Below are 12,281 nucleotides of genomic sequence, written 5' to 3'. Positions count from 1 at the left end.
CCATAGGGTTTATAGTTTTTAGTGCAAAGAAAATTGTGGACATTGCCCGTCCCCCCCCCATCCCACATTAAAGCCCTCCAGGAAATAATCCAAATAAAAAGACGCACATTCCTTTTATGAAGTCTATTTGTTTTTAAAAATGTCAACATGTGCCAGATTGATCATTGGAGCTTTAATCAACAACATGGGAATGTATTTCAAATACTAGATTGTGTTTCTTTGGAACAATTATTGTATGTAGTATTCATGGCTGTTTTAAAAGTATTCAGTACTGAAAAGAAGAACAACGTTTAATTTACACAATTGCACTGGGATATACCCAAATCCACCCGTTCCTAGAAAGTGGGACATTGGGATTCAGCCCCCCCCCCAAAAGAAAAAATAGGCACTTGAGGCATATGTGACACCATCCCCCACTGAATGCACACTATGCTTTGAGAAAAATCCCCTACAGTTGCAGAAACCATGGTAGGGAAATGTGAATTATATGTCCCACGCATATTCCACTAATATCCATACATGTTACTACACTATGTGGCAGCCCATTATGTCTGTCGAGGTTCGTCGGCACGTCTTAGACGCGATGAGGTCCTACCCCGGCACTCAGCCCCCGTGGTGTATGTAAAGGGGGAAAGTCTTTATGTGCACATTGTATATTTAAAATGGATTGTCTGAAACAGACTTGGTTTGCATATTTCCCAGAGGTTACTTGATACAAATGTTTAGCAGATATGTGTGTATGTATGTATATATATATATATATATATATATATATATATACACACACACACACACGCACCCATACATACATATATATATATATATATATATATCATTACTTAAATTGTCCCCTTTTTCTTGTGTCCCCATGTTTACCAACTGTCAACTTCCCCAGGACAGTCCCAGGATTTGGGAGCTTGTCGTGGTACTTCAGTGTCCTGCGTAGTCTCTGATAATAGTTGCTGTTTGACAATAATACTTTGGCTTCTAGTTGAGCATGATAGGAGTTGCGGTTTACAGTTGCTCTGGTGAGTGACTTGCAGACTGGTGCAGAAAAATAGCAAGCAAACTGTCAACTGTTTAATATCAGGCAGGTGCATATAAATGTCCGTACTCAAATGTGGTACTACTCGACTCAACTAGGGCTGCAACTAACGATTATTTTAATAATCGATTAGTTGGCCGATTATTTTTTCGATTAATCGGATAAAAAATGCAATTTTTTTTTTTTTTTAAATAATGTAATAAAAAAACGTACAATTTACACTTTCATCTCTTTATTGCAATGACCTCTCTCTATTCACCTTCTTATTTTACTGACATAATAATAAAAGCTATAAAGAACCCAATAAAAGAATAAAATAACCCAAACACAGTGTTTCTCAAACTAGGTTTTAATACAAAGTTATTAGTAAATATTAATTCATATGTTAACTATTTTTCATATTTAATAAAAACAGATTCCACTGTGCCCCCGATATGCCTTATACTCCTTATATGCCAGTGATATGCAACTGAGCCCCCTGATAAACCTTTTACCCCTTGATATGCCTAATATCGATATGCCTTATACCCCCGTGTATGCCTTATAACTTCCAATATGCTACTCGCCCCCATTTATGCCTTATACCTCCCTATATGCCACTGTGCACCCCGATATGCCACTCCGCTCCCCATAAATGCCCTGCACCACCCTGAAATTCATTATACTCCCTGATTCACCACTCTGCCTCCCCCAGATATGCCACTCTGAAATTCATTATACCCCCCCATACACCACTCTACCTCCCCCTATACACCACTCTAACTCCCCCAGATATGCCATTCTGCCTCCCTGAAATCCATTACACCCCCATACACCACTCTGCTACCCTGAAATTCATTATACCCCTCATACACCACTATAACTCACCCATACACCACTCTGCCTCCTCCCCCCTCCCATACGCCACTCTGCCTCCTCCCCCCTCCCATACTCCACTCTGCCTCCTCCCCCCTCCCATACGCCACTCTGCCTCCTCCCCCCTCCCATACTCCACTCTGCCTCCTCCCCCCTCCCATACTCCACTCTGCCTCCTCCCCCCTCCCATACTCCACTCTGCCTCCTGTCAGCAACGGAGGTTCACAAGACACCAGGGAGCCGGGTAGAGAGGCAGAGTGGTGTATGGGAGGGTGCTGACCCCCACCGGCTGACAGAGAGGATGATCCTCTGCAGGAGACCTCGAATCTCTGTCAGCCGGTGGGGGTCTGCACGATGTACACAGACAGCCTCCGTTACTCACCTTCACTTATGCTGAGGCTTCTATGAAGCTGCAGTTTAAGTGCCTGTCAGCAACGGAGGTTCACAAAACACCAGGGAGTCGGGAGAGAGGCAGAGCGGTGTATGGAAATGGAGGGGAGGGGCGGAAGTTGTCTGTGCGCATCGCGCGGACACCCACCGGCCGACAGTGAGGGGAATCCAGGTCCCCTGCAGCGTTGTGGGGGATCTGGATTCTAGTGTTATAATCCGATCTCTGTTTGAGGTCGGATTATATAAGGTGAGGAGTCTTTTTAAAAGACCAAAAAACTCTATTTATAATCTATGAAAATCGATTCGACTAATCGATAATGAAAATCGTTGACAACGATTTTCATTATCGATTATTATCGATTTTATCGATTAGTTGTTTCAGCCCTAGACTCAACCAGCAATGGATCCTAGAAGTGCAGCCATTACTTTTTGAAAGGTAAGGAAGGAAAATAGACCTTGCGACCCGAGATCAGTATCATGATTGTCTTGGTATGGACCCCATATGTTTAACTCTGGCTAGTGTGGGTCTCCCATGATGAGGCGTTTGTATGGCATGTTGTATAGAGCCTGCTTCTGTGTGATTTTGTGTGATTCTCATGTATGAAGCGTTTGAAAGCTTATGGATTGTTTTACAGGAAGAGATCAGCCATCCTGAAACATCAGGCCCAGAAAGCGCAGACCCAAAGCAAGATGACCCTAAAGAGGTAGGTTTTTCCTGAAGAACTAATTTGGGTTTATAGCAGAGGAGAAGAGCTTGGAAAACTTTTTTACTATGTTTAAATAAATGGATTTGAGATGCATTACCATTAAGTTCCCATCTTAGCTGTTTATTGATGTGTTTTCTGTAACATATATTGTTTTTAGATCATTGATAGCATTATTGAAGCAACCCAGAAGTGCGATGCTGTACATGTTGAGCACAGAAGTACAGAGAAAGATGAGACATTGGATCTAACATCCACGAACACACATCAGAGTCTTCTTGGCAATATTCCTGAGGTAGTAGTCACCAGGACAACCTTCCATGATGATTCAGAAGATCCATCACCAGAACAAAGTGCAGATGGAAAGCTTGAAGCCACCCAGATTTCAAAAGCCCCAAGTCCCCAAGTCTTATCACAGTCAGAAGAACCTCCTACAATTGCAGACATTATAGAGTTAATAGAAGATCAAAAGATTACAGAAATTGTTGACAACCTAAACAGCTCAATAGTTTGCAAGGAGGCTACGCAGAAGGAGACCGAGGATCCGTCTTCAGATACATCGTCCTGTGATACTATAGAACAACTCGCACCTGCTAAGCCACCCAGACAGATCACAGTCGAACCCGATATTGTAGCAAGTACAAAGAAATCTGGACCCACGCGACCTCCACCTCCAATTAATGTCCCCCCACCAAGGCCGCCGCCTCCTGCGCGACTGGCGCCACCACCACGCAAGAAGAAAGACTCTGAATATGAGAGCCCAAGGTCTTCAGGTTTGGACTGTGAGTATTTTTACTAAGTTGAAGTAGTGAAGGTGCGTTTTGTTCAGTGAACATCAGTGCATTTATACAAGTTAATATATATCCCCTCCTGCCTCCCAGCCAGTACGAGGCTCGGTTTTCCAGCCATTTTTCCAGTCTCGTAGTCTAACACACCCTCTGTAACAAAAGAAAAAATACATAAAGAAATAGCTTGTAGATATGGCGACAGAGGTTAGCCAGAAATAAACTGCTGATGATTGTCCATCCCATGTCAGATTGTACCTGATCTGGCTTGTGTAAGGGATATACTGGCCAATTGGCTGACGGTGACCCGGAACAGCCGAGACTCTGGTCCGTTAACAGCATTGAGCAGATTTAAGGAAATTATGATTCCTGATTATTGGTTTACATCGCTGGTCCTTCACAAATTTCCCCCCTAATTCCCATGAGCTTTCAGCTAGTAGTAAATATCACTCGACATCGAGGCATTACAGCAACACCGTTTAAGCGAAGAAAGTGATAGTTGATCACTTGCTAAGCTTGTTTAATGCCATGACGTGTCAGGCACGTCATAGGTCGTTAAGTGAACATTTTGCATGACATGCCGACCCGTCTATGGACGTTAAGGGGTTAAATCAAACGCAGGATGAAAATGCAGTCTGAACCATGTAGGCTAATGGAGGCTGACTTGCTGCTGAAGCAGAACTCCCCACAGACAGCTGTGCTTGGTTTATAATAATGTAAGGAGCCTCACGTGGGTTTGTCATGTGGGGAAAAAGAATAGCCGTTAAATTATTATTATTAGTGGGATAATTGTAATTATTTATCATTTTGTAATCATGAGATGTCTGTACAGCCCGCAAGGCCTTTCCTTTAGTTGAGCTTGCTCTTGTTTTGGTGCCTTACAGTTTCAAAGGAGAGTTTCTTGGCTGGTAGCCTTCTATCACCAAACCCCATGGCCGAGGCAATGAACAGAGATTCACAGCATTCACTGGATCTGGCCAGCGCTACAAGTGGAGACAAAGTAGTCACTGCTCAGGTGGGTCTCTTGTAATAAACGCATTGCCAGGTGTTGGTTGTAGAAACGTGGTAAGCGCCTGTGTATCATATGTTCAGCACCAGGTACACTGACGCTATACTCCATATTTATAAAGAGCGCATTACCCACTGAGTAAACCAGTGGGAAGTCCTGGTAATTACTCATCAGTTAGTATTTGCTGCAGAATTTACCGTATTTTTCGCTCTATAAGACGCACCTGCTGATAAGACGCACCTAGATTTTAGAGGAGAAAAAAAAGGAAAAAATATTTTGAGCTAAAAAATGGGCTAAAATATTTATTACAATAACTGAATAAGCTATGAACACAGTAAGACACACACAGTAAGACACACACAGACACAGTAAGACACACACAGACACAGTGAGACAGTGAGACACACACACACAGTAAGACACACACAGTAAGACCTCCCTCCCTAACCCCCCTTCTCAGTATCTCCCCTCTAACTCCCTAACCCCCCCTTCTCAGGATCTCCCCTCTAACTCCCTAACCCCCCCTTCTCAGGATCTCCCCTCTAACTCCCTAACCCCCCCTTCTCAGGATCTCCCCCCCCCCGCCCCGGTCACTTACCTTAAACTCCTGTGTTGGAAGCGTGAGGCGTTTGTCTCGGGTGCCGGCGCTTCACTGCTGAGCGCCGGCGTCTGACGTCATATGCCGGCGCCCAGCGTAAAGCGCCGGCACCCGAGACAAACGCTTCCAACACAGGAGTTGAAGCGCTGAGGCAGGCGGCGGTGGCGGCCGCCGCCAGCAAAGGATTCCTGTATATCTGTCAGGCAGGGGGGCCCGAGAGTTGCCGAGCGGTTGTCTTCAGCAACCGCTCGGCACCCCTTGGGCCCCCCTGACTGGCAGAAATCCAGGACTCCTCTGCTGGCGGCCGCCGCCGCCTGCCTCAGTTGCGACCCCGGATTTATCGGCGTATAACACGCAGGTAGGGTTTAAGCTCCGGATTTTAGTTAAAAAAGTGCGTGTTATACGCCGATAAATACGGTATATCGTTGCCCCCCCCTCCCTGCCTGCCTGCCTGCATCTTCGCTCCATAAGACGCGGCTGATTTTTCATCCTACTTTGGGAGGAAAAAAACTGCGTCTTATGGAGCGAAAAATACGGTATTTTACATGGAGTTAGTTAATGGTAGATTTGTACCGATGTATAAATTACCTTAAGACTAAACACAAACTATCATACATTAGCAATGTCTTTATCCGGTATCATTATGTACGACACATGCATGTGGATGCTTTCCCATTAACCCATCGTATGTATTTTGTTCCTAGGAGAATGGGAAGGCTGCGGATGGCCAGCTTTCCTCTACATCAAGCGAAAGCCACGGTCCCCAACGACCTCGTTCTAACTCAGGACGGGAGCTCACAGATGAGGTACTGAGAAGCTTGCTTTGGCAATCCTGCTGCCTTCCAACTTATAGTTTTATATAGACATGATGGGAGTTGTTGTCCATGTTGTATAAAATGTCTGCCCACTTTTATTCTGTACTCTGTGCATAGTAAAGTATTTTTATTTTATGCTTTTAAATATATTCATATAATTTGTTATCAGAAGCAGCGTCTCTGATATGCAATAGGCTGAATTTGGAATAGTTTTTTGGGTGTGTGTTCAGCCTTTTTGGCACTTTGGTAAAATGACTTTTTACCAGGTTAGCACCATTTAAAACACTTGTATTCTTGCAGGAGATTTTAGCCAGTGTAATGATTAAAAACTTGGATACAGGAGAAGAAATCCCCCTGAGTCTGGCTGAAGAAAAACTACCTACTGGCATTAACCCATTGACGTTGCATATCATGAGGAGGACAAAGGAATATGTCAGGTGAGATAAGTCTGCGTCATCTGAATTCTGTATTGGCATATAGATAAAGAAAGCTGTGTGTGTAAACCTGGGAACCCGTCCTGGTGCTGTCAGTTTCTCTACGTTGAAATGCATATAGTTGCACATACGTATAGTTTTTTTTCAAAGCAAAATATAAATATATGTATATAGAACCACTCTCATAGGAAACTCTGTGTAGAGTTCTTTTCTTTTTCCTGACATGTTAGATAATTAGTGGGTTTGCTTTTGAGGCGTTTGATAAAAGGAGTTTTGGATGGAAATAATAACCTTTTATTTGAGAACAGACTAACCTATAATAGTAGTGTATTAAAGGCTATGTGCAGGTCCTGCCATTAATGTGCTAAATCCAACAATGACGCAGATAAGGTTTCACATCAGGAAATATCTGGATCTTGCTACATATCCGACAGTTCATATGCCATTTATTTTGATACTTTCTAGATTAGACCGAGGGGGGAAACCCACACGATGTGCAGGCTTCGATATACATGCTGTAACAATTTATCTCCGGTTTTTGTTCATGCCAACATTTCATGGTTAGCAAGTCACCAGAATGAAGAATTTGCACACACACCAAAGGAACTCAGGTGCTTAACTGTGCCAGGAAGGGCCGGCTCCCCAGTAGATCAAAATAAATAAAGGCTCCAGGCACTCATTGTGAGGTCGAAACGTTGCTGTCGTCCTTCAATAAATCTGCCTGAGCTGGAACCCTTGAGTGCCTGGAGCCTTTATTTATTTTAACATTTCATGGTTGGCATCTTTGAAACAAATGCTTTTAAATGATTATTTTATCAATCATGTTTTTCTCACTCAACAGCAGAGATCAATACAATAGCTTCTAAAGTCCGATAGCCTCACTTTTTCTTTTATATATATATATATATATATATATATATATATATATATATATGCTAACCCTGAACATTGTTCTCAATCATGACTAATATCTTTCCATGAGAAAAAGTGGTAGAAAGGAACACTGGTCCTCCCAGAGTTTAAACCTTTTTATTTATGAATATTTCTGTTTATACAGATAGAATATTTGAACGCATTTCCCCTTAATGCATGAGGTGAGCTGTCTGAGGCTACGCATTAGCATGCTGAAAGCTGTCATTAGTGACATTCACAATGTTACCCCGGCTTCCGTTGGCAGAAATCTGCTTTCTTGACATGTTTTAAGTTGCTGAGGTTGTAAAGATGTTGATTCATTAAGCTAAATAAATACAAAGCCCCAAAATCGAGAATGAAAGATCCTGTTGCTGTGAATGCGCCAAAACAGTGCATCAGGCGTCCCCCAGTTTGCTCAAGTAGAGCCAATTATGTAAAATTTCGAGTCACTGACGTTCTAGTACAGAGAGACTCTCCGCATGGCCGGTCCCCCCCTACAGTCCATCTCCTGACACTTAAGACGCGACTGCAGCATGAAGAATAGACAGCCGCACTGTAGCAAAAGTAAAATCATAGTTTAAGCGCCTACGGGGCCTTACGCCTCCTGTGTGTAGATCAGCATCTTTAGACCATATGTACATAATTGAGAGTTTAGGACTTCGTGAATTTGTGGATTAAAATACTGTTTTGAAAAAGGAAAAAAAATAAAACTATGAAGCTATTTTATACTAAAAATGTACAAGGGAGGATCTCTTGATTCTTTGTATTTTGCACCTGTGTATTTGGTCAGATCTACTGAAATATCCATTTTTGCTAGTTTAGTTAAAAGCAGGCTGCTCTCCTTTTGGAGCATTATCTAACCGGAAATAATCTGAATAATTGGATCCGCCACCTGTCGTATATTCATCGCTGGTGTATGTCAGCTGGAGACTTGGATGCGTTATACAATGTAGGAGTTTGCTGGCCAGCTTGTCTTACTAAGTATCTGTCTTAAATGTTTTACAGTAACGATGCGGTGCAGTCAGACGATGAGGAGAAACCTCCGTCTCATCAGGCAGATACGGACGGTGGAAAGCTGAAGCAAAAAACGTAAGCTTATTGCTGGATCAGCTGAAATGATCCCATCTGATCTCCGGCAGAGCAGTTCATTTTGTTGTTGTCATCTCTGGCAATGGATCGGTTAACCAACTTTAGATTTTATGATCTCTAGGCCTTGTTAACCCCTCCACTACTGGATGCACTCCACTGCTAGATTTGGATCAAGTGTTCATAGTAGTATTTGGCACATGGCTTATTAGTGAATAGAGACACCCTTAAGAAATGCATATAACTGTTTGTCACCCTAATCATATTGTTTCCATGAAATGGGTTAAAGTGCAATTTCGAAATCATTCCAAACAGTTCCTAAGAGGTGTATTCACTAAGCCTGGGAGATCATTTAACCTCGTGGACTTTACATTTTGCACTAGGAAGAGCCGGCCACAGGGAGCTTTTTCTGCAGTAAGACCCCGATTGACCTTAAATTTTATATTTAAATGAAGCATTTGTTCTGTTTACTACTGTTTTCAAGGACTCAGTTCAAAAAGTTTTTAGGAAAATCTGTGAAAAGAGCAAAGCATCTGGCAGAAGAGTATGGGGAGAGAGCTGTGAATAAAGTGAAAAGTGTCCGGGATGAAGGTTTGTTTTCTTTTATTGTTGGCAGTGAGATCCAGAGATTTAACCTAAAAAAAGTGTAAAAAAAATATATGCAGATGTAGTTATCACTAAAATGTGAGATAGCCCGTGAGATAACATTTATTATTCAGCTGATGATTTGGTTAATTCTGAGTGCGCGTGCAAAGAAAGTGCTTTGAGTCCCACCGGGAGGATGGCGTGATATAAAAATACTAGTTAACTTGTACAAATGATTTAGTGTGACTTTTCTGTCTGCTGTAAAGAATACGCTAGTGACAGATTTCTAGAGTAGAAATGTTTCATCCATGTGTGTTTTGTCACTACTCACAGGACTTTAATGCATAATCCTCCTCTAGGCTGTTAATCTTAACAGTTAAGCTTCGTAGTAAACTGGTGCAGGACTCGATAATGTCCAGCACCCGACGGTTTGATTCTAATGGTGTCGCTATTTCTGTACGATGTCTTGGGCTACATTACTCATGCTTAAATCCCATTTGCCTCCGTAGTTTTCCATACTGACCCTGATGACCCATCTTCCAGTGATGATGAAGGAATGCCATACACCAGGCCCGTGAAGTTCAAAGCTGCGCATGGCTTCAAGGGGCCATATGACTTTGATCAAATCAAAGTGGTGCAAGATCTAAGTGGGGAGCATATGGTATATCTTTTGGCTTTATAGTTGTGTTGTCGTGCTGATATCTTGTAATTATTACCTTGTTCAATGTTCCAGGATCTGATGGCTGTGGGTTTTCCTTCTTTTATCACCAGGGGGCTGTGTGGACCATGAAATTTTCTCATTGCGGACGATTGCTTGCCACAGCCGGACAAGATAACGTAGTCCGCATATGGGTCCTGAAAAATGCCTTTGATTATTTCAATAACATGCGGATCAAGTATAACACAGAAGGTATATTGATTGATAAGTAAATTGTAGAATGGAACGTGAGGGAGGTTGTACTGTTTTGGCGTAGAGAGAGATCACCGGACATTTACAGAGCCCGCCAGCCCCTTCCGAGCACGTCCCAAGAGATTATTTACCCTGGGGTCCCACGACACTTAGAAGAAATGAAAAAATTTCCATGCTTAAAAACCAGATGAAGGGTACGGGGCTATGTACAATTAGAATCATAAAGAAAGTATAAATAAGAATAATTTCTTAGTCATTGATCATATTTAATGCATTGATTATTTTTTTATGTTTTTTTTAAATGTTTTTTTAGGACGTGTTTCGCCCTCTCCATCTCAGGAAAGTCTTAATTCTTCCAAATCTGATACAGATGGAGGAGTAAGTATTTCACACATTGCAGTTACTGACAAACGTGACATTACTGCATTAGAGGAGATTGTGGCTATTTAATAAAGTCCAAAATATTATCATTGTAAGAGTCGGTATGATTAAAGAAAATATCTTTCATCAGTGTTAATTGCATTCAGTTTCTCAGGCAGAAGACCAGTACCATAGGTATCCACTAAACATATAATGTATTCAGGGGCTGCATTACAATCACTATGATTCTCTCCACATTTACCGAGGGAAATAAGCTTATCCACGCATGAGGGTGTGCTTATAACGAACGTTATATTACATTTCTATACCGGTGAAGCAGGTGCAATTAGGGGTTAATACGCAATTAATGAAAACATACCCTGTTTTCCTTGCCTTAATGTGTCTTAATGTTGTCAGTTTTTACTCTCTGTTGGATAAGCGCTGCGGAATCTGCTATAATTGTAATGTTTAGATTCTCTTTGGTCTTGTAGGCATACAGTGCAGCCGACGATATGGAGACAGATGATAAAAATGCACCATTTCGTCAGGTTCCGTTCTGTAAATACAAAGGACACACAGCAGATCTTCTCGACCTGTCTTGGTCTAAGGTTAGTGAATAGAATGTGATTTCATTTTTTTTTTGTGTGTGGCAAAAGGATGATAACGTGGATAACTTGTAAGAGAGAGCTGTGTTAGAAGAATACATATGTCCCATGTAAAATTATATTTAATCAATATTTCATTTAATACAGTCTTGAAATTATTAAAAATGAAAATGAAAAACTTGTTGACTTTTAAAGGGACACTCCAGCCATCATATACACTTTAATGCATGCGATAGCTGAGATGTCCCTTTAAATTTCCATTGTATCTGTTTATATAAAATCCCCCCATGTGTATTTGCCCCTTTCCCCACCTCTAGCTATTTCTGTGCAGGGTATGTGTTTGGCCGAACCATCTTCTTGCACGTGATACTCTGCTCCAGAGCTGGCTCAGCAAACACTACCGGCTTCTTCTATTCAGACCCCCATGTGCATCAAGCACTGCTACTGATTTCAATGGGAGCGCTTCCTTGCCACTGATAAGCTTCTTCAATCAGCCAATCGGTGTCAAGAATTGTCACACCACAGAGGAGGAAGGGCAGCTGCACAGCTGAAGCTTCTATCTGAGAGTGCTTTTTTTTCCGTTTCTTGAAGAATGCAGAATACTATAATATTCAGTATAGTGGGGCTATCAGGGACCATAAGCTGTCCCTTTAATCGTATTGTTCCTTTATCCACGCAGTGGCATCTGCTTTTAGGTCCTGATTATACAGGAGACTCCAAAGTACGTTAAAATTATAGGCATGGAATAGCTGAGCAATCATCCATAATTGTAAGTTTGCAGGAATCGTTCAGGCAGTTAGAGCTGTTAGGAAGAACAAAACGTTCCTTTTTTCAAATTTCTGACTGATCACATACTTTGTCCTCCAGAACTACTTCTTACTGTCTTCATCAATGGACAAGACCGTCCGTCTCTGGCACATATCCAGGAGGGAATGTCTCTGTTGCTTCCAACATATAGATTTTGTTACAGCAATAGCTTTCCATCCAAGGGTGAGTCAACATAAGCTTAATTTGTCGTGTGTGTGTATGGTATGTATCTATGTGTATACATGTGTGCATGTGTGTATATGTATATACGATGTCATAGAGTATTGCAGAGTATGCGGTGATACCTTTTATATTGGACTAACATAATATTAAAAAGACAGGCTTTCGAGAGTTATCCTCCCTTCATCAGGTCTGAAGCAA

General features: G+C 41.9%; 1 protein-coding gene across 1 annotated transcript in view; it reads left to right on the top strand.

Annotated features, from left to right (window-relative positions):
* The window catches only part of LOC149298222 (WD repeat-containing protein 44-like), a 42,359-nt gene that overhangs the window by 26,209 nt on the left and 3,869 nt on the right, over positions 1 to 12,281 (top strand). The window contains exons 3-14 of the mRNA XM_089487670.1: positions 2,926 to 2,994; positions 3,155 to 3,776; positions 4,664 to 4,794; positions 6,091 to 6,192; positions 6,502 to 6,638; positions 8,553 to 8,636; positions 9,118 to 9,224; positions 9,728 to 9,879; positions 9,990 to 10,128; positions 10,442 to 10,506; positions 10,980 to 11,096; positions 11,961 to 12,083. Of these exons, the coding sequence (XP_089343796.1) occupies positions 2,926 to 2,994; positions 3,155 to 3,776; positions 4,664 to 4,794; positions 6,091 to 6,192; positions 6,502 to 6,638; positions 8,553 to 8,636; positions 9,118 to 9,224; positions 9,728 to 9,879; positions 9,990 to 10,128; positions 10,442 to 10,506; positions 10,980 to 11,096; positions 11,961 to 12,083 (1,848 nt within the window). The remainder of the gene's footprint in view (positions 1 to 2,925; positions 2,995 to 3,154; positions 3,777 to 4,663; positions 4,795 to 6,090; positions 6,193 to 6,501; positions 6,639 to 8,552; positions 8,637 to 9,117; positions 9,225 to 9,727; positions 9,880 to 9,989; positions 10,129 to 10,441; positions 10,507 to 10,979; positions 11,097 to 11,960; positions 12,084 to 12,281) is intronic.

Source organism: Sceloporus occidentalis, unplaced genomic scaffold, assembly GCF_023333645.1.
Source record: "Sceloporus occidentalis isolate IW3139 unplaced genomic scaffold, rSceOcc1.0.p SCAF_34, whole genome shotgun sequence".
Classification (NCBI taxonomy): domain Eukaryota; kingdom Metazoa; phylum Chordata; class Lepidosauria; order Squamata; family Phrynosomatidae; genus Sceloporus; species Sceloporus occidentalis.
This window is presented reverse-complemented; position numbering and strand designations above follow the sequence as displayed.